The sequence below is a fragment of the Marmota flaviventris genome, chromosome 3 (genome assembly GCF_047511675.1).
Source record: "Marmota flaviventris isolate mMarFla1 chromosome 3, mMarFla1.hap1, whole genome shotgun sequence".
Classification (NCBI taxonomy): Eukaryota; Metazoa; Chordata; class Mammalia; order Rodentia; family Sciuridae; genus Marmota; species Marmota flaviventris.
In genome coordinates this window covers 38,644,709-38,666,976 of record NC_092500.1, presented here as the reverse complement: position 1 = coordinate 38,666,976, position 22,268 = coordinate 38,644,709, and the positions used below count along the sequence as shown (strand labels likewise).

The 22,268-nt window shown below is 32.5% G+C and overlaps 1 protein-coding gene across 2 annotated transcripts in view; it reads left to right on the top strand.

The window, feature by feature from the left end:
- Positions 1-21,629, top strand: part of Otogl (otogelin like) — a 122,607-nt gene extending 100,978 nt beyond the window's left edge. For both annotated transcript variants that reach the window (XM_027929595.2, XM_027929578.2), the window contains 15 exons: positions 2,148-2,289; positions 4,165-4,350; positions 5,725-5,937; positions 6,368-6,472; positions 6,727-6,834; positions 8,322-8,423; positions 8,732-8,836; positions 8,921-8,961; positions 10,840-10,903; positions 11,929-12,107; positions 12,577-12,681; positions 14,329-14,448; positions 16,110-16,155; positions 20,596-20,675; positions 21,335-21,629. In XM_027929595.2, the coding sequence (XP_027785396.2) occupies positions 2,148-2,289; positions 4,165-4,350; positions 5,725-5,937; positions 6,368-6,472; positions 6,727-6,834; positions 8,322-8,423; positions 8,732-8,836; positions 8,921-8,961; positions 10,840-10,903; positions 11,929-12,107; positions 12,577-12,681; positions 14,329-14,448; positions 16,110-16,155; positions 20,596-20,675; positions 21,335-21,535 (1,797 nt within the window). In that variant the 3' untranslated portion in view covers positions 21,536-21,629. The remainder of the gene's footprint in view (positions 1-2,147; positions 2,290-4,164; positions 4,351-5,724; positions 5,938-6,367; positions 6,473-6,726; positions 6,835-8,321; positions 8,424-8,731; positions 8,837-8,920; positions 8,962-10,839; positions 10,904-11,928; positions 12,108-12,576; positions 12,682-14,328; positions 14,449-16,109; positions 16,156-20,595; positions 20,676-21,334) is intronic.
- Positions 21,630-22,268: the final 639 nt, after the last annotated feature.

Sequence of the window (22,268 nt, the reverse complement as noted above, 5' to 3'; positions counted from 1 at the left end):
AAGATTCATTGTTAGAGACAAAGGACAGACAGAATTTCACAAAGTGTTTAACTAAAAATTAATGAGCATTTAGCACATAGTAGGCACCATGTTATTGTGATACAGGAATAAAAAAATTCCCCTGATGTCAAGGAATCTACAAGAAAGGCAATCTGTGAACAAGTGTATTACAGTTGCAATATGAAGATCCATAAGAAACCAGATTGGAAAAGACTTCATGCAGGTTTAAACCTTTGAACTGTTCAGAAGGATGGGTTTTCCAGGAAAGAAGGGAGAAGAAGGAAGATCTAGACAGAAGAAAATAGTATATGCAAAAAAAAAATATTTGGAGTAAAAGCCCATGCAAGGAAAAAAATGAAGCAGTTTTGTGCCACATATATGGAGGAAGAATCTAGGGAGGAGAGTGATGAACTTATTGAGTCAGGAAGGAGCTCACTATGTGCTAGATGGGGAGATGTAGATTCTATAGTTAGCCTGCACTATGAGTTCCCTGAAGGAAAAGGTAAGGGTTTGAAGTCATGGAATAAAAAGGCATATATTTTTGGAGGTTCTCTTTACTTAGAGATTTGAGTGAAAGTAAGTTTTAAGTGTTTAAATTTTTTAAATGCATGCACATAAAATTTTGAAAAGCAATACATTTAATGCATGTTGTTGTCACTTTAATTTATTCTTTAAAGCACCATGAATTCTAAAAATTGCATCAATAACTGAGAACTTAGAAGGTTGACTGTAAAGTTTTCACCTTGACTCATCAAAGTGTGGAGAGGTAATACAGGGTGCCATTTAGTCTGCAATAGCTTCAACTTTTCTCTTAGGATCTTCCCAGTGAATTTGATGGCAAAAAAAAAAAAAAAAAAAGAAAAAGAAAACTGGAGTCCAGATATAGATGAGGAATTGGACATTTGCACAGATGGCTAATTATTTAATATCTCAAAATATAGTAATATAATAACTTGATCTGCTACGTAGATAAAAACCATTTTAATTGGGGACGGTAATGCTTATGTTTTTATAGTCAGGAGTAAAAAGATAAATTTTTCACATAGGAAAAAAAGACAGGGGTGTGAATTTAACCTGTTGTTTAAGAAGGTGAACTAAAAGGCATCTATCTATGACTGGGTCAAGACAAAATACCCCAGAAAACTGTATTAAACCTGTAACTCCAGGTTCTAGGTCATGGAGAAATTGGTGTTAGAAGATGTCTGTTTTGGCCACTGGGTCAAGCTATGGAGGACATACTCATAATAGCTGGTGACCATATTTGCTGAGGCCACTGCAATCAGACTGAACCATACTAGACATGCTATGACTGGCTTCCAGGGCAATACTCCCATAAGGATGATCAGGAACAGAGACGTGACCATATTCTTCTATAAACATGAAGTGAGGCAGGCATGAAGAGGCTACCCATCAGCTAAGCAGACTTCTCTTTTCTCCCTACAGGCAAGTATAGGCCTAGGCCTCTAGAGAAGCAATTAGACTGAGAAAACGAAAACTCAGAATTTAGCATCTACATATAGATGCACATTTTGTGATTACTGAATGAATGAGGGGAGAGAAAAATTGGAATAAATTTTAAGTTATAAGCTAAATTATTGAGATATCACAGTCTCTAGATCAAAACAGAACATAGTCTGTAGAAAAAAGAATTGAATGAAAATAAAGCATAACAAATTATATAATATGAGATGAACATGGAATATTAATATAAAGAATTTAAAGAAGCATTTATAAACTGGTTTAATGGATGATGCTCTATACTATTATAGAATGCTTTGATAGCTTCCAATTTTATCTATAGTAGCTCAATCTCCTATGTATTATATAGAAGAGATGATTGTAACCCAAATCATAATATTAGAAATAGATTTTTGCTAGACCTGAGTTACTCTCTTTCTTTTCCAGCCTTCTAAGAAAGATTTATATAGATTAGTATAGATAACAGTTATCTCATTTAAAATCTGTTGGGAAATATAAATTCAGGGGTGACATCTAGTATTGTGAATTCTTGAAAATCTGAGATCTAAGAGGAACTATAATGAATATCAACTTGCTATCATTTTATTTTCCAAATTGTCTTAGTCTAGCTTAGGGCCTTTAGAAAAATAAAACAGCATAACTTATCCCAAGGCAAAATGCATTTCTAGGTTTCACCAAATGACTTTTGTGAAAAGATGTGGATCAATTATACCTATTTTTGGAACTATGAATGTGATGCTCTTTCTGCATATGTAGCTCTGTGCAACAAGTTTGACATCTGCATTCATTGGAGAACACCTGATTACTGCAGTAAGTAACCACTAAATCTATACAATATTTTCTAATCATTAAATAACATTCTTTTTTTATTCATTTTTCTTTTACTTTTTATTTTTAATCAAATAGTAATTATAAGCATAAGATACACAAAAAGCAATATATCACAAACAAGTCAGATCACTCAACTTTACAAATAAAATTTACAAGTGTTCCTTTTTTTCCACATCCTCACCAACATTTATTATTATTTCTATTCTTGATGGTTAACATTTTTACTTGAGTGAGTTGAAATCTCAATGTAATTTTGATTTGCATTTCCCTGATTGCTAAGGATGTTGAACATTTTTTCATATAATTGTTGACCATTTGCATTTCTTCTTTTAAGAAATGTCTCTTTAGTTCATTTGCCCATTTGATTGAAAATCACTTTGACTGCTATGAAAATAAGTATGGAGATTCTTCAGTAATAGGACCATCATTTGACCCAGTATTCCGCTCCTCACTATTTATCTAAAAGAATTGAAATCACCATACTATAAGAGAGATTTGCATTCCAATGTCTATAGCAATGTAATTCACAACAGCAAAGGTATGGAACCAGTGCAGGTGCCTGTCAACAATTGAATGGATAAAGAAAATATGGTATATTTTATATGGACTTTTACTCAGCCATAAAGAAAAGTGAAATTATGTCCTTTGTTGTATATATAAATGGATAGAACTGGAGAACATTATGCTAAGAGAAATAGGCTAGATTCAGAAAGTCAAGGGTCAAACATTTTCTCTGGTATGAGAAAGCTAGAGAAAAAAAAGAAATAAAAGATGGGGATCTTCTATTTTCATGAGAAAATAGAAGGAGATCAATAGAGTAGTAAGGGATGGAAGGGGAAGGAGGAGACAAATGAAAGGGAAGGAACTGAGGAATGAAATTATCCTAATTGTATAATCTGCATATATAAATATATCACAATGAATCCTACCTTTATGTATAATTATAATGTACCAATTTAAAAATATGCAATTAAATGGAAGGGAGGCTAATATAGTAAAAGAAGGGGAGGGAAGAAGAGAAGGAAAGGGAAGGAAGCAAATTATGGGGAATGAAATGGAGCAAATTATGTTATTTGCATATAAGAAAATATCTCAGTGAACCACACTATTACGTACAATTATATTGTACCAATAACAACATAAAAAAAGATAAAGTTGCATATAAGGCTTCTCTGTTCCCTTCTCTTATCCCTTTTATCTTCCTCCTTCCACAGATGAATCATTATTTGAGAGCAGCATTCCTGATTCATCTGGAATGTATGCCATCTCCACTTTCACTGGGTGCTGTCAAATTGTTCTCCACTGATATTGAACCAATTTATACTCCTACCATCTGAGTATTTCTTTTCTAACAGTATAACTTTTTAAAGATTATTTAAAATTAATAAGAATTTTCTAAAGCATCATTTAAAGACTGTTCAACAATAATTTTCTTTTAATAGTAAAAGATTAAGCCTAAATATGACCCACATTTTTTTATGACTTGGTTGAATTACATTATTTAAAGCTGATCTCCATGTTTATTCTGAGTAGATGACATATCTCATTTGACTGCACAGAGCATTAACTTTGTAATAGTTGACTACATGGAAACCAGACTTGGACTGCCTATGTTTATTTGATACAAATCAGATGAACTTTTAATATTAGCTGGATACCTGCAAGATGCTTGAAAATACTCATTGATGATCTTGCTCCTGATCTACAGTACACAGAAAATAAAAAAAAAGTGGACATTGAAGAGACTAAAATGTGCAAAATTCCATTTCAGAGACAAGTTGACATTTCTTTCTTTTATTAGAATTCAAATGGGTTATGTTTATCATTAGCAAATTCCATCCTTTTTGTTCATAGCTTTGAGTTGCCCAGATGGGAAAGAATATCAACCCTGTGTGCGACCTTGTGAGGCAAGAACATGCCTGAACAAATGGTCCTATGGACACTCTTCATGTTCGAATTTAAGAGAAGACTGTGTGTGCAAAAATGGGACCGTTCTTCACAGGCCAGATAAAATTCAGTGTATTCCAGAGAGAGAATGTGGTAAGAAGCAAAATACAAAATAATTTCTTTGAGATTTAACACACAGATAAGAACATTTTTTAGATATTGGAAAGATGTGCTGAGAAAAATTAATCAAAGGTAACCTAAGTGTTGGAAAGGAAATGAGTTTGTAATGTGCTGTTAATATGGTTTCAGTTGAATTTAACAAAATTAGTAGATTTCATTATGATGTATTTTGATAGTTTTATATATACATATTTATATGTATATATATGTAATAACTAGGAAAGAGCATGGAAAATTAAGAATTAAAAGTATAGGTTGTGGGATGGACTTAAATTCCAGTTATTTTCTGTCTTTAGCTTTCATTTTACCTCTGAGTCTGAGGTTATGCCTCTGCAAAATGAGAGAAATGATAGTGCTTATTAACTTATCAGGTCAGCGTGGAGAGACATCAAACAAGAAAAAGAAGTTTGCATTTAATGGTGCTTTGAGAAAATAAGCACTTTAGAAATGGCAGATAGAATTATTATCTGGGGAAAATTTTAATTTTTCTGCTGTCATTTTCCAACAATTTAATTTTGACACATTGTCTAAATGGTGGTGGCAAATGAAAATGTGAAAAACTGAGGAAATCACTGCACAGTAGTTTGATAGTCATAGGGGTCTTCCTTATGGTCAGACAGGTAATTAGCTAGCAGTTAAAGGAAGGGTAAGTAGAAGCAAATGTATATAGTTTTAGAAACAAGCTTGAGATTGCCAATAAATAAAGGAAGGAAGACTTCAGAATACATAGGCACAGTTATGCTCATAACTTTAGAGATTTAACAGCTTGGTTTGCTAGAGAAGTGCTTGAATGCTGAGGATATGATTGTAGCTATTTAAATTTATTATTCCTTAAGAAAACTACTAGAGGGCCATATTTACATATAATATTTTTCCTAATTGCCTAATTTTCTCTTTTAGATTTTAAAGCGGAAATGTTTTATATTTTAGTATGACATGAATTTTAATGTGAGATAGGGACTACTTTTTTCTAATGTCATTTATTTATAACAGTTAATATTTTAAAGCTAATTCACATTTATATCACTGAGTTTGTTCAAGCTAAATAAATTGTATTGATAACATCTTACATGTATTAAAACAACTAAAAATCATCTTATTTATAGCAGAGGGCATATAAATGTATAGATAGTTGTAGGAAGGAAAAATATTTTCTGTGGCATATATACAAAGGTTGGTTAAAGAAAAATATGAGCTGATGTAGAAAAAAGGAATCTGAGACAGGATGGATTTGTGACATGTCAGCTATGTGACTGGATCAAATCACAGTCTGAATTCAAAACATAGCAGCTTGATTTATTTTAGTGACTAGGTTATGAGTGACATAACATTGTCAATTTTTTCAAGTTTGCACTGATAGAGAAGATCAACCCCGAACTGCTGGGGAGATTTGGAATGGGGGCATTGATGAGTGCGTCCTGTACAAATGTTTGGAGAATGGAAGCATCATTCCTGTAGAACCTGACTGTGAAGAAGAGCCCTCTCCCTTTTGTGAACGAGAAGCCGAAATTGTCATGGGCACCATTGATAAGCTTACCTGTTGTTCAAAGGAAGTTTGTGGTATGTGCACAGGTTGATGCCTCCAAATTAGTACTGCAAAATAGGTTCATTCTTTGTGTCCTTGACGCTTGGTCTAAACAAACATATAAGGGTTGAGGTAACAATATAGTCCTGCCATAAATGTCATTTTCTCAAATATATTATGCAAATACATACCAAAAACTCTGGCTATTAATAACAATACAATTATTCAGCAATATATGTCAAGAGAAAGGATATGGAAAACTTTAAGTCGTGACAATCAGGGGTGAAAGACTACCAGACAAAACTTAAAGCTGCTCTTTTTTTCAAATATAGATTGCCTTGTGAATGGAATAGGTTTAATGATGGTGGAAAAACATGTTAGTGAAAGTCATTTTCCTGTTTCAAGTTCACAGCCCAAGTTTTTAGTTTTGGCCACTATTTTTAATGTTCTGTTTCTTGCTTCTAGGATGTGACATGAATTTGTGTGAAACTACCATTCCAACATGCACAACTAGTCAAAAATTGGTTGTTGGTTATAGCCCTCTTTCTTGTTGTCCACAGTACAAATGTGGTGAGTTAATCAATTTGGAAAACTGAGTAAGGTTCATTGTTCGTTCAGAATAGTGGATTAGAATCTCTTTCTTTACGTCTTCAAGAAAATAAGTTGTCATAAGAGATTTCAGGGTTGCTATTTCTATGTTTCTGTTAGCATTAAGATCTTTATATCACTAAATTCAAAGAAAACTAAGCACTATTTCATTTATTTTACTTTTATTTATTATTTCTTCATCTTACAAATTTTTAAATACATTTGTGTTTCTGCAGAATGTGACCCACTCAAGTGTCCTGTTATTTCAACACCAGAATGCAGAGAAGACCAATTTATGATTCATGTTCAGCAGGGAGAACCTTGCTGTTTTCCCCCTCTCTGTGGTGAGTATTCTAGAGATAATTTTTAGGAAGAAGAGGGAGGATCTAGAGAGACTCCTTTATTTGCTCTGAATTTCATGGTGACTGATGGAAACTGATATTCTAATTTTATTCTCATAGGTATAAAACTGAATAAGAACTGTAGAAAGAAAAGTACAGACACGAATTGATGTGAATATACTTTGAATACAACCAGAGATTTGAAAAATTGTGCTGTATATGTGTAATAAGAATTGTAATGCATTCCGCTTTCATATATAAATAAAAAAATTAATTTAAAAAAAGGAAAGGAAGGTACAGCATTTTAAATGACTCTTAACCGTTACTATTCTTAGAATCTTCCCCTACCCCAAAATATATGTATGTATTTGTCTAAAACATGATCAAGACAATAAAATCAAGTTTTTTTCCTTTAATAAGGCAAGTATCTAATTTTTTTGAAGAAAAATTTGTTACTGACTTTCCTTGAAGAACCAGTTAGAATAATATGCTCTGCTAAGACATTATAGGACTTTTTAAAACTTTATGTTCTGCACATCAGAATATAAAGTTCTGATGATCTCAAAAGAGAATGGTAGACAATAGAGTATCTAGGAAATAATTAGAGCTAAGTAATCTGACAAATTGGATATTGAAAAATAAAGAATTATCTACTTTCCAATCCAAATGAATTGTCATATCAAAGATTGGTGCTTAATATAGGTTTCAGATACACCTAGGAATATCAAAACACATTTGTTTGAATCAGTTAAGGTCCTTTGCAAGTGGCAAAAGCCAAGAGATTTTGGGTAGATGAAACACTAGCAATTATTGGAAGGATTTGGGGAAGTATGAAAGCTGTCCAGCCAGACTCTGGGAGGAAAAGCCAGCTGCTGTAGGTGAAGGCCACTGGTGATTGAGCCAGCTCAAGCCATTTCTTGTCCCCGGGTACCTTTATTTATGATTTAAATTCCATAGGAGGAGATTTTGATTATTCTACAATGGGTTATCCTACAAAGTGGGCTGGTGAGAGTGAGGCACCTCATTCACAGTCATTTCGGTACTGTGTGGGTGGGCATTTCTCAAGGTTATTCAGAGAATTATTATATTTGGGAGGGATGCTAAACAGCTCAACAGAACAAGTGCCTTCTCCATTGTTATTCTTTAAATTAGAATAATCAAGGATAGTGAATGAAGTAAACTTCAATAAATTAATCAATGATAGTTTGATCTTAGTAAGGATGAATTACTCCAGAAAACTGAATGCCCTTTATTTCTGATAGATGATGTTCTGTAGGTCACTGTACTTAGGAAAGCATAAAGCAATATATCATCTGGGCAGTATCATTGTTTTATGATCAAATAAAGAACCATGCCTTATTTTCTTTGTTTCGTATTTTATTTAGTATCCATGTATTTTATTTTGATTTGATTTTTGTATTGTAACCTGAATTAACATTTGATTTGCTTTCAGCTTAGCAGTGACTTTTGGCTTTTTGTTTCACCTTTAGTTTGTGAACCTTGCACTGAACCTATTCCACTATGTTCTGATGGGGAATTTTTAACGGTGAATCTTAATACCACACATGTCTGTTGTCCTCAGTATTACTGTGGTGAGTGTATTGAAACTAGTTAAAAATATTTTGATGTGTCAAGAAATGACCAGAAATATTTATATGTTTAAGAAGCCCAGTGGCTCTTAGGTGCACTGTTACAGCAGACCCTTTATCAGGGCTTTGCACTTGAGGAGCTGTGTTAGCACTGCTGTTACTTACAAGACACTTGTTCTATCTACAACTTCACATGGTGAGGCAGCACTTGAGAGATGAGTCTATGACCTGCATCAGTAAACAAGATGGTAGGTAATAAGATTCAGCAATTACATAAAATTAATCTTTATCCATGTGGTTTCTCCTTCTAGTCTGTGAAACAAATCTTTGTCCTCCACCACTGCTCAACTGTGCAGAAGATATGAATCTTGTCAAAGAAAATTTATCTGGGCAATGTTGTCCAACATGGCATTGTGGTAACTAATTTCATACTTAAAAGCTTTATTATAATAAGCTGATATATTTTGATCAATGTAAATATGTCGATTTTTGCCTTTTAGAGTGTAACTGTGAGAACCTTATAATGCCAACTTGTGAAGTGGTAAGAACACATATTTAGAATGTTTATTATTCAGATTTACTCTTCCTTTGTCTCCTTCATTTCTGAATTCTTCAGAGTTAATGGAAATATCTTCATTAAATTGTACTGAAGTAGATTCAATTAATGTGCTCTTTTATTACAGAAGTCAACCTTTTATATTTTATGTGAAACAGGAAAATGCAACCCATGATTTTTTTAAACTAGTGACTAAATATACTAACATTGTACTTACTGAAGGTCACTGGTTTTTAAATGAAGCAAAATATGGAAAAATATTATTTGAAAACTGAAAGGTATTTCAAATCTCAAATGTCATAGAAATACTATTTATAATGGCCCAAAGTAGAGATACCTGAAGGTGATTTTACTACTGACTTTAAAGGAGAAAGATGCTTATATGGGAGTAAAAAAATACCATCATATTTGATATAATAATAAGTATTGGTAGAATAATCAAGTGGATAATTCCTATAGGTGGGTATTATTGAGAATAAAGGTGTAACTAAATATGTGGATAAGATCTCAAAAGAAATAGGCATAGACTATGAAATAGGGAAGAATAGAAAACTTAAAGCTAAGCTTGAAAGAAGGGAATGAGCACTGTGGCTTTAATTATTAAAAAACAGGTGTATAATTACTTAAAAGAGTTAGGACTAGCCAAATTTTTCCTTATTTCATCTTTGGATTAGCTTAGGCACTGGCAATTTTTTTAAAAAATTCCATCTTATTTCCAATAACATTGGAATGATGTCTTTTGACTAAAGTCATAAAATTACCAAATGAATTAATGATAATGAAACTAAAATGTATAAGGCGCTATAAAAATAAGATATTAGCTTATGGGAAATGCCTTTTATATGTTATTATTAATTGATTTGAATAATTTTCTTATGTAAAGAATAAAATTCATTTTATTTCTAATGTGATATGAAAATTAAAGGAACCCAGGAAAATTTGATATTTAAAATGTAATTCTCAAAGATTTAAGTCTGGATTGATCAAATTATGTTAAATGCATGTACAAATATGGCATAATTAATCCCACTATTATGCATAATTATAATGTATTAATAGAAAAATTTAGGTCTGGTCCTGGGTATTCCTTACAGGGCAAAATATGAGAATCTGTCATGATAACATTTACTAACAATCGAAGATTATATACTACTTTCTGTGTGTCAGCCTATTTCTAAGCCCTTTAAGTACATTGACCCATTTATTTCTCTCAATAATACTAGGTGGCAAGCAATATTTTATCTCTCTTTTACAATAAGGAAAGTGAGGTGCACATTGGTTAAGTAACATGCTGTAGCTCACACAGCTAGTGAACAGCAGAGCCAGGATTGGCAGAACAGGGTTACAGTCCTGTTCGCAAGTCCATGTTATTAACTGCTACACTAGACCCTTCTGCTGCTGCTCTATCTGCCATATCAGCCTTGTTTGGATGCAGACTGCAGAGTTCTGGACCACCTCTACAGAGAAGATCACAAACATTTCCACACAGCAACATTTCCAGGGTGTCAAGCACTCTTTTAGATCCAGTTGCTCTCTAGAAGTTCAGAATCAAACAATGTAATTTTAAAGTTATGACAGACCACAAAGATCATCTTATCCACCTTCTCTCCCTTAATAATAATAAAGCTTAAAGAGATTGAGTGATCCACAGTCAATGGATCAGAGTGACCCACCCCCCTGGGTTACTAATGAAATGACCACTAGGTTAACCTAAGCATAATCACTAAAATATCTTGCCAAGCACCTGTTGTGTGTTTAGCTGTGTGGTAAGACATCTATTAGATGTTATAATGAATGTGTATTTTAACAATTGTCATAATAAGCTATATAAGTCACATAATAATAATAATTTCTTTCTAATAGGGAGAACTTACTGCAATAGATCATAACTTTCAGAGTGACTGTGGATGTTTTCAGTATATCTGTGGTAACTACTTTTTAAAATAACTTTTAAATAATAGATGAATATTTTGGTATATGTTGCTTTCTATTTATAAATTTAAAATGATCTTCTTTGAGAGAGATACATATTAAACCAATCACCAATATTTGAGTAAAAAAAGTACTATTAATTTTCTTTTGAAATATCTCGAAATGTTCTGAGAACTTGGTAATAAGAAAGAAAAACGCTTTTTTTTTCCAAAGCTTTCACAGGATTTTAAAGTTGATATCAGTTTATATTTAATTTTTAAAAACAGACAATATCTAACTGTGTGAGGTTTTTTCCCTTTGTTGTATATGATTGATGTCAACGTTGTAAAGCATAAGTAAACTTGATTTTTCTATGAAATAAAGAGTGTTCATATTAAGTAGTAGCAGGATAATAGGAAGTAAAACTTTTGCTCAATGGCTTGAAATTCTTGTATTTTTATATTAGAGAAAGCTTATGTTCAGAGTTGGAGAGGCACAAAGCTGTGCTAAGTATATCATATAAGCTGTGCTAAGTATATCATATTCCAGCTCACTCTAATTTTTACCACTTTTAAAGACACAGTAGTGCATTAAATTAGCTCTCTCCCTCAGGAAATATGATCTATATGACTATTTATATTGTAACACTAAAAACTGAATAACTGCTCTCAAATAAGCATTAAAAATCACGAACACTGCAGAATCCCAACTTCATGAATTAGATGTAGCCTCTGTCCGCATCCATGTCCATCAGTGGTTGTGCTGTGTCCTAAAGAGAAAGCAGCAAGTAGCTTGCCCCTCACTGGGATCTCATATTTCTGAAACCTGATACAAAATATAGATTTTGAAGGAAGTTGAATTATAAGGGATGAATGTGCTGTATTCATTATTAATTAATATTCTAGAGTTATTACCAATGTGTAAGAATCTTACTTGATTTTGAAAAAAACTAGCATATCGCATGAAAACATAGGCTTAAATGTAAGTTTATTTGATTGATTAATATAACATTTTATTTTCATATTATTTTTTATACTTTAGAAAAGGATGATGTGTGTGTATTTCAAGAAGCATCAGTGTTGAACCCTGGACAATCTATGATAAAGTATTTTAAAGGGGACTTTTGTTATAAAATTGAGTGTCTGGAAGAAAAAGATAACCACACAGGGTTTCACACTTTGAATTTTACGATGGTGAATTGTTCAAAAGAATGTGATATTGTAAGTATTCTTTATAAGTCATTCTGATAAGAGTTAATGAATCTAAAATTGGCAGCTGCAGAATTCAAACTAGTGAATACTCCATGAGTTAAAAATGTACTCTTGAATAGTTCTTTAACTGTCTATAATGTAATAACACACTCATTTAAAGCAGATTTCCACTTTCCTATGTATGACCTTGAGCTTCAGGAGTCTTATTATCTACAACTTGCCAGCTTGCTTGACCTGAGATCACAATTCACTTTCTTGATGAGTCTTGGTTGCTAGGTGTAAAGGTTAACATCGACTTCACTTTTAATATGGTTATATAAAATCAATTATTATTTAAAGCTCTTCAAACTCAACCTTAGAAATGCTTATGGCTGTTCTGAGAGAGCATATAATTATGTTGGGAAACAGCTCCAGAACTAATTCAATAAAAGTGTTTGTATTGTTGTGTGCTAACTCAATGTACTGTCACCATATGCAGCACCAGGTGTACATTCCATCCCCAAGTGATTATGATTGTTGTGGAACCTGCAAAAATGTATCCTGCAAATTTCATATGGAAAATGGAACATCAGTTATATATGAGGTATGCATTCCTTATTTCTTACCTTCTTTAGAAGGTATATCTTTGTGTTGCTTTTTGAAGATGACATTCTTGAGTTACATAAATCTGAAAAGTGTCACACACCCATATATACATATATACATATACATATAACAAACATAACCATAACAGTGCACTTAACACACTGCACACATTTGCTACATTTTAAAGCATTTGATAATTTCTATTATCAAAAGAAAAACATGTTTTAGTGTCTTCACTTTTTTCTCCTAGATGTGGGAAATGGGCTATGGGAAATAATGATTTCTAAACATATAAATGAAAAAGAAAATATTTCTTTGGAACTGCTAACTTTTTTTTTAATAAACCAGACATTAGTGTTTTCTGAATTAAAATATTTTATCTTCTTTTATGCCAGAACTTATGTATCATTTCCAATTAACGTTCACAGAAGACTGGAAGCTACTCACAAATTGAGATACAATCTAGAGAAAAGAAAGTGGTCAGGTTTATTAACGTGTTTTACTGGTCTACATGGCGTCTTCAAGTCAGAGTTTAACTATAATTATAAAATTTAGCTTACAAAATAAAGATATAGATTAACTATAGCCCAATACTTGGGTAATAATTACTTCAGCTGACTTTATTTCTAAATAGGAATTCTGAAACCAGGAACAAAATGTTATATTTATGTATTTGTTAAAAGAATAGGAATAAGTTTTATAATAACCAAAGGTATATGAAATTAGAATCATAGGTCAATAAGCACTATCATCCAATTTTTTTTAAATTTTTTTCTGATAAGGGAGTAGAAGGAAGAATAAACAAATTTCAAGAAAAGAGGTGTATAAGTAATATGATTTGCTTTTTTATAATTAGTGAGGAAATGTCAGAGTAAGAACTTTGAGACTTGGTCAGATTAGATAATTATTTTTTTAGTAGAAAGTGATACCTATTTTCTGATTTCTTCTCTATTGCCTTATTTCACAATTACATATTTGTTCTATTATAAAACAACACACAAACAAGTATTTTCAATAGTTTTATGTAAATTTGGAGACATTTTCAGATGGAACATTTATTCCAAAAGAAGTTCTCTGCATCCTTTTGAAGTTGATTCAGTAAGATGGGAAATCGTTTACTTAAGAAAGTAAGCATATAAGGAGAGCAACTAAGAACAGAGCAGGGAGGAAGAGCATGAGAAGAAGATTAACATTAAACAGGGACGAGAGGTGGGAGGGAAAGGGAAAGAGAAGGGAAATTGCATGGAAATGGAAGGAGACCCTCATTGTTATACAAAATTACGTATAAGAGGAAGTGAGGGGAAAGGGGGGAAAAACCAGGGAGAGAAATGAATTACAGTAGATGGGGTAGAGAGAGAAGATGGGAGGGGATAGTAGAGGATAGGAAAGGCAGCAGAATACAACAGACACTAGTATGGCAGTATGTAAAAACGTGGATGTGTAACTGATGTGATTCTGCAATCTGTATATGGGGTAAAAATGGGAGTTCATAACCCACTTGAATCAAATGTATGAAATATGATATGTCAAGAGCTTTGTAATGTTTTGAACAACTAATTAAAAAAAGAAAGTAAGCCGATTTTAACATACTCAACAGTAGCTTTCTCTCTCTCTCTCTCCCTCTTCTCTCTCTCTCTTTTTTTAGGAGGGAAATACTTGGCACTATAACTGCAGCACATATGAGTGTGTTAAGACTGAAGAAGGAGCAATGATTCTGAACTACAGTATGGTCTGTCCCCCTTTTAATGAGACCGAATGCAAAATGGTTGGTACTTTGTTATGTCTAAGAAAACTCTGTATTAACTATAATTTAAAAATATCTGAGGTCATACTTATATTGTGGTGTATATTTTATAGTGCATGCTTTATTTTTTCGCCTAAATAAAAGTTCTATTTTATTTCCTTAGTTTGCTATTTTAAGTTCTATATGGTGATCCAGATTTGACTCTCTGAATGGACACTTTGCTATCTCTGGGTTTTCATGTGTAGTCAAAAGATTATTGAAAAGTCCTATGCTCAGCAAACCTAGCCCTCCTTGTAATACAGATTCATAATTGAGTTTAGCCATTTTTTTCATAGTCAAATGGCCAGATTCATGATGTCATTCACTTTTTTTTGGTATGGAGATTGAACCCAGATGCACTTAACCACTGAACCACATATTCAGCTTTTTTTTTATTTTTTATTTTGAGACAAAGCAAGTTGGTGAGACTTGCTTTGAACTTGTGATCCTCCTGTCTTGGCCTCCCAAGTTTCTGGGATTAAAGTAGTGTGCCACAGTGCCTGGCTCATTTCACTTTTTAATACATGCTGGCCTATGTGATACTTTCCTTAGGTTCTTTGAGCACAAGCCACTGGAGGACTTAGTATAGCATTGTTGGTTCTTCACCTTTGCCTTTCAAATTATCTATTCTCTCAGAGAAGAGTCTATTGAGAGAATGGATTTCAAAAACTGATATAAATTTTATTTTAAAAGATTTTTTTATGTTTTTTTTTAAAGAGAGAGAGAGAGAATTTTTAATATTTATCTTTTAGTTTTCGGCGGACACAACATCTTTGTTTTGTATGTGGTGCTGAGGATCGAACCCGGGCCGCACGCATGCCAGGCGAGCGCGCTACCACTTGAGCCACATCCCCAGACCAATTTTTTATGTTTTTAATTATTTAGGCAATATTTATCCATAATTAAAAGTGAAATTCATTCAGTTTTATAGAAAAATAACATAGTTCCATTGATTATTTTTCTAAGAAACCCCCTTTTACTGCTGATGGCTGGTCAACTAACTTTAACATGGACTGAAGTCACAGAATTAAAGCACTGGAATTAAACTTAGGCATCATCGTATTTCACAGACTCATTTTTAAAGAATAAATTGCTCTTTTATTTGAGTTACAATTAGAAAGTAAGTAAAAGCAATTAGTAATCACTATGAGAATTATAAAAGCTAATCAATAAGATTTTGTTAATTGAGCTTTACACAAGAGCCACCATAAGGAATGGAATTTTTATGAATAATAAGATATTAAAGAAAAAGATATGGTATTTAACAATTATATTGATAAACTCAATTTAGTCTAAAAGGGTAGTTTAGATTGGAGGAGTTGAAAAAATATAATAACATCTATTTTTATCTGTTATTATTTTGCTTTGGTAAAAATATTTTGAAGCGTTTGAAACATTTTTTTTAAGAAGTATTTTTTTTGCATTATTTTACACATTATTAATGTAGAAATAATATGATTTTAAACAAAATATCTGCTCCTAAGAAATTCTTATTAGAAACAGTTAAATTCCAATCACCTTTCAATAAAGGCTTTGTGATATTTGATTAAAAAAATTGTGAAGAGTTAAGTTTCCAATTTCTGGTCTAGGAAGAAATACATAAACTGTATTTTTTTTACTTTATTCTTTTTCTCTTTTCCTAGAATGAAGGACTTGTAAAGCTTTATAATGAAGGCTGTTGCAAGATCTGTAAGTGAAGACATATTACATGCAATAACTTGATAGATTAGTTTTAATTGCTCACGGTGATTGTGTTTTTCTCATAGGATTCGATTCCTATGTTACAGAGGAAAACAGATTTTATAAAGTACATTATTTCAACAACATTATCATGTGGTTGATAACTTTTTAATTTAATCTTTATCTTCTGCAGTTTATATACAATGTTTTAAATTTAGATAAATTTTAAGTTTATTGTTAGAAATTTCTTTATTATGGAATCTCCCAAAAGGGATTGCATAGGATTTTAATAGATTTTAAATTTATGAGTGCATCATGGTCAAATTTTCTTGGAACATTCTGAACTATATAAAGTTAAACAGGTAATGGTGAGAATGGCCTTGAGACTGCAGTAAGGACACAAATAGTACAATGTATTCCAGGTGTATTTTGAACATGTCTGTGGTTCTATACTTTTGGGAAATATCATTTTAGTGAAGTGTATTTAAATCGTACATATAAAAGTTCCCATGGTTATATTGATAATAAAGTTATGTGATATATTTTATGTTTGTTTGAATTATAAGGTTTTATTTCATAGTGATTTTGTATATTCTAAGGACTAAAATAGAATAGAGGCATATCCATGCAACTATTTTTCTTTTTTTAAAAAGTGTTTATGAATTTTTGTCAATATAAAAATGGAAGGTCTTAGAAAATTGCGATAGTAATTTAAAAGTTGCTGAGGATGCTTTGAGGAAAAGGGCAAAAGAGTTCAGGTTAATAATGTCATGATGCAGGGCTGGATTCTTAGATACAAATTGTCATGCTTCTCAAATGAAATTTCTGAATTTCACGAAGCGGTAAATCCCATAAATATGTAAGAGTAGTCTTACCTATTCAGAGCTGTACAGTCTTACTGAAGAGACTGTTAAAATGCATTAAAATAATGTTGCAACAGAGCTATGATATATACCATGGAACATAATAATAATTTAAAATTAGAAACTCTCTTAAATTTTCTGCACAATATTTATTCCTTATGAAAATTCAATAAAATAGGTTTTAAAATTATCCTGATGTTCAACTCAGAGAGTTAAGTAACTTGTTCTTATCAAACTTCTGTGACTGAGGAGGTGCTGAACTATATATGACCAAGTTGTATTTGCATGATGTCTGAAAAGCCAAATTCAACAAGCATATATATAAAAAAAGCAAATAGTCCAACATAAAATGGATTGATGACTAACTTGTCATTGGATTAATTTCTACAGCAGCTGTGTGACAAAGTAATGCAAAGTGGTGGCTTAAACTAGAGAAATTCATTGCTTCACAGATTTGGAGGCTAGAAGTCCAAAATCAGGATGTTGGCAGGGAGGCTTTCTAACTGGGGCTGTGAGGGAAGGGTCTGTCTCCTTGCATTGTAGATGGCTGTCTCTGTGTTTACATGGTGTCTCCTCATGTGACTGTCTCCAAGTTTCTTTTTGTAAGGACAGCAGTCATATTAATTAGAGCTCACTAATGATCTCATTTTCACTTGATGACCTCTGTAAAGACCTTGTGTCCAAATGAAGTCACATTCTAAAGTTCTAAGGGGCATAGGAATTTTTGGAGGTCAAAGATCAGCTGATAAGAGTTATATTGCTTGGACATTGAGGATAGCATAAAATCACTTATGTATTTTTAATTACTGGAGATCTTAGACACACACTAATTACTTTTTTTCTATTCATTAGAAATAGCTATTTTTCATTCAGTCTTTGCTGAATCAAATGAAAACTAATGTGTATCAAATAGTCATTGTATCATGAGTTCAAGGAATGAAATTTTACTGTAAAATCTGAAGAGGTTTATATTTTATTTCTCTTCTACTTCTTCCATGTCTAGACTCTTAGGGATGAGATGCAGGCACAGAGAGAAGCATGTTAGCATGTTATAATGTGAGGTCCTGGTTTTTATAATCCTATGTTATTTATTAGAGAAGTGAGAATGTTTATTTTATATGAGGGGAGATATTGGTGTGACTAATCTAATGAACAACCATTTACCTGCCACACATTGACACTCTTAAACCCATTACAGATAAGATCATAGTTAGTCTTTTCAGCCTTCTGGGAGGTAAGGATGGTCCCTCTACAGGTGAGATCAACAGAAGTTGATCTCCTTAGTAATGGCTTTAGACCTGTCCAATGCCTGGACCCAAGATCTTTCAAATCTACCTGGCTCTTAAAAGTTATAGATCAATGATAATCCATATTGGTTTCTCTCATTTTATATGTAAGGACTTGTGAAGTAGTTCTGTTTTGGCTTTAGAGAACCTGGTCTGTGGTCTGTGCTTTCGGGTGAATAGACTGTGTTGGAGAAATTATGGAGGTTGGATATTATAGCAGACGCTGTTTAACAAAATGGGTCACAGTAAGGTCTCTGAGGAATGAATAGGAAATGCCTCTTAGTACAAACAGACTCTGCTAACAATGAATTAATGCTGTCCCAGTTTCATTTGTTGAATGAATGAATTTATCAAACAGGTTTGTATTGAGCCCCTACATGTGCCAGACACCCTTTTAGGCACTGGGACTATAATAATGAATGAAATAATATCTGCATGGATAGTGCATATTACCAAGAAAAGGGGAAAACCAACATTAACTGCACACATATATACTGATGTATAAAGTAGTGATGAGTGGTCTAAAAAAAAAATAGCACCAGCCAGGCACAGTGGCGCATGTCTGTAATCCCAGTGGCTCTGGAGGTAGAGGTAGGAGAATTGTGAGTTCAAAGCCAGCCTCAGCAAAAGTGATGTGCTAAGCAACTCAGTGAGACCCTGTCTCTAACTAAAAAAAATACAAAATAGGGCTGGGGATGTGGCTTAATGGTTGAGAGCCCCTGAGTTGGATACCTGGTACCCTGCCCCCACCCCACCCCCAAAAGAAAAATAGCATCAAATTAAAGAGATGGAGAATAAGAGTAGTTGGGTTGCTAATTTAAATTGGGGCTTAGAAACTGTGTCTTTAATGAGATGTCATTTGAGCAGAGACTGAGTGTCCTAAGGGAGACATGCAAAAAATGAAGAGTTCAAAGTAGAGGTAATAGCAAAGCATGGCTACAACACAGAGTGAGGGAAGGAGAGGGATAGACAAAAGAGGGTAAGGTAAATTTTAGGTCATGGTAAAGATGATTTCTTTCTTGACTATTCCTTTGCATTGGGTTTACAAGAGATTAGGAGGGCTAATGAAGTAATTACTGATGAAAGCACCTCAAGACACAAAATAATCTGTGCTCTGCCAACAGCACTGAGCCTTGGGCCTTGCTGAAGTAGAGCCGTCAGGGAAGAGGAAGGATCAGCACAGGAGACTGATGAGGAGCAAAATGAATTAAGGAGGATAGAGTGATGGACTGGATCTGATGCTGCCAAGAAGTGATGAGGACTGAGATGTGGCTTTGAATTCAGCAATTTGGAGGTAGTGGGTGATCTTGACAAGGATAGGTTAATTCTAAACAGTCTTAGCTACTCATCTCTCCTTCAACCAGAATGGTTTAATCAGGGTCTACTTTATATGATGGGATTTCACTTAAGCTTTTATTTCAGATGAAGACTTCGTGACTAAACTCATTTGAAAATTGGTAATATAATTCCATCCTTTTGCAAATAAGGAAACTCAACAGAATGATTCAGTGACTTTCCTAAAGTGGCAGAGCAATTTAGTAACAAGTGAAGTGAGAATCCTGGACCTTTACATCCTGATTCAGGAGTTATATCCACTACCATACAATATTAAATATACATACATTCTTGGGTGCATAATCTAGTGACAATCTGTCATACACAAATGTACCATGAATGATTACAAAATATTTTCACTTAAAATCCTAAAAGATCATCACAAAGCCATAAAATCAAGGATGACCCATCCATACATTTCAGTATGATTGTTAAATAATTCATTGCATTTTTGCATTGTTTTATGTTAATATTTGCTAAGATAATGTGGCTTTAAATCTCTTAATTTGTATTTTAAAATTGATGTGTAAATGTGTTTATGCATTATTTATATATGCTTATACATATCATGACTCATTCCCCAATTAATTTATATATACACATATTCTACAATATAGGTTCATTTTAGCATTATTATATGTGTGAGATAGTTTTGATTTATGATAATGATATCTATTATAAACCAAGAAGTTTAGAAGTAGAAATAAATAAGTATAAAGCTAGAAAATATAAGAATTTATTTAGAAAGTAAAAATAAATATTGCATATGGAATGGAATTTTAAATTTTAAATTATTCATTTAGTTAATTAAATTATTGTGTAAAGTAAAATTTTAAATATCTTTTAATACTGGAATATATTTTATATAAATATATAAAATTTCAAATTTAAATATACTATGTTTAATTAAATTAAGAAACAATTTTACATGGCCCTTTGATGAAATGTGTTCTGTATTTTATCAGGCAAACGAGAAGAAAGAATATGCCAGAAAGTGACGATTAAATCAGTCATAAGGAAACAGGACTGTGTAAGCCAAAGCTCTGTAAGTGGAAAATATCATTTGTTACACAAAGAACGTGTGCTTTTCTAGAAGCATATGTGTCACTAACCCATAGCACTAACAAATATGTATGCCAATAAAAAATGCCAACATACTATGTTCAACTTTAAGAGAATTCCTATATTCAAATATTAAATATTCTCTTTGTGAAGAAGTATGACTTATTCTTAGTATAAATAATCAACAGCTCTAAATGATAATTGCAGTCCAGAGAGATGGGAATTAAATCTAAATGTATTTGACCACATGTTGTCTTAGCTATGCAATTTTACTCAATGAAAATAGTCATAGTCATGTCTGCCCTCTTTCAAATGACTCAATTCAATGTCCTACTTCAGTTGTGACATAACACAAGTGACAAGAGAATGATTAGATTGTGATTAGCATATCCCCCACATCCATCTAGATATGTTTGCACACTTGATGCTTTGAGTTTTGTCAGTGTTGCTATTTTGGACATCATTATGGAAAAGCTCTTGACTTCCATGAGTTTCAATGTTGTATTTTCCACGATCTTTTAACATGCAGAGGGTTAAAGTGGTAAGGAAGAAAGCCTTGCTTTCATCTGACTTCTTATGGAACATAATAATAATCAGTGTTTTTAAATTTTTAAGATAATTTTCCTTTATATCTCCTTACAGATAAATGTTGCATCATGTGATGGAAAATGCCCATCTGCTACCATATATAACATCAACGTTGAAAGTCACCTAAGATTCTGCAAATGTTGTCGTGAAAATGGAGTACGAAACTTGACTGTGCCTCTGTATTGCTCAGGAAATGGCACTGAAATTATGTACACTCTCCAGGAACCTATAGACTGCACATGCCAGTGGAATTAAAATCTTGGATTCCAAGAACTCTGTACATCATAATGTCAAATTCAGTTAAATTTTATGACCATTATTTAGGCACTTGGCAGACTTACACTGTTTGACAATAATGTGTTTTTAAGACTACTGGGATTTGATGATTTTATAGTTGGTACAAAATATATACAGCTCCAAGGGCAAATATTAAATTTATTAGATTTATTGCTTCATTTTAGAGAATCAAATGATCATAAATTGTTCAGTTGAAATGCTATTATGTTTATAACTGCAGCACGGCACAAATCTGGAATGGTTACATTAAATAGAAGGCTATTTTGCAGAATTCCTTCAGTTTCACTCATGAGTTTTTTTTTTTTTTTAATTTGCAGTTTTCCAAACCTATACAGATTAAGATATCTTATAATTTCTACTGTTTAGTTTGATAAATGTGAGCAGTTAAATTGGCAGCTAGATAGCCTTAAAGAATTGTGTATTTATAGACAGATCATAAAGCTATAGGATTTTAGGTTACTAAAATGAATATTAGGGATTTTATTGCAAAGTCCTCTCGTTTTGCTGGTGTAACTGATAACCAGAAAATACTTATGACTTGTGTAAATTCATTCAGCATAACAACGTGTAGAATTCATGTTAACAGCTGGATTAAGTTCTAGGCCTCTTATTCTATCATATGTTCTTTTATTTTGAACAGCTTAGTAAGGTGTCTAAATCCAGAATCTTTAATTCTTAAGGAATTTTCATT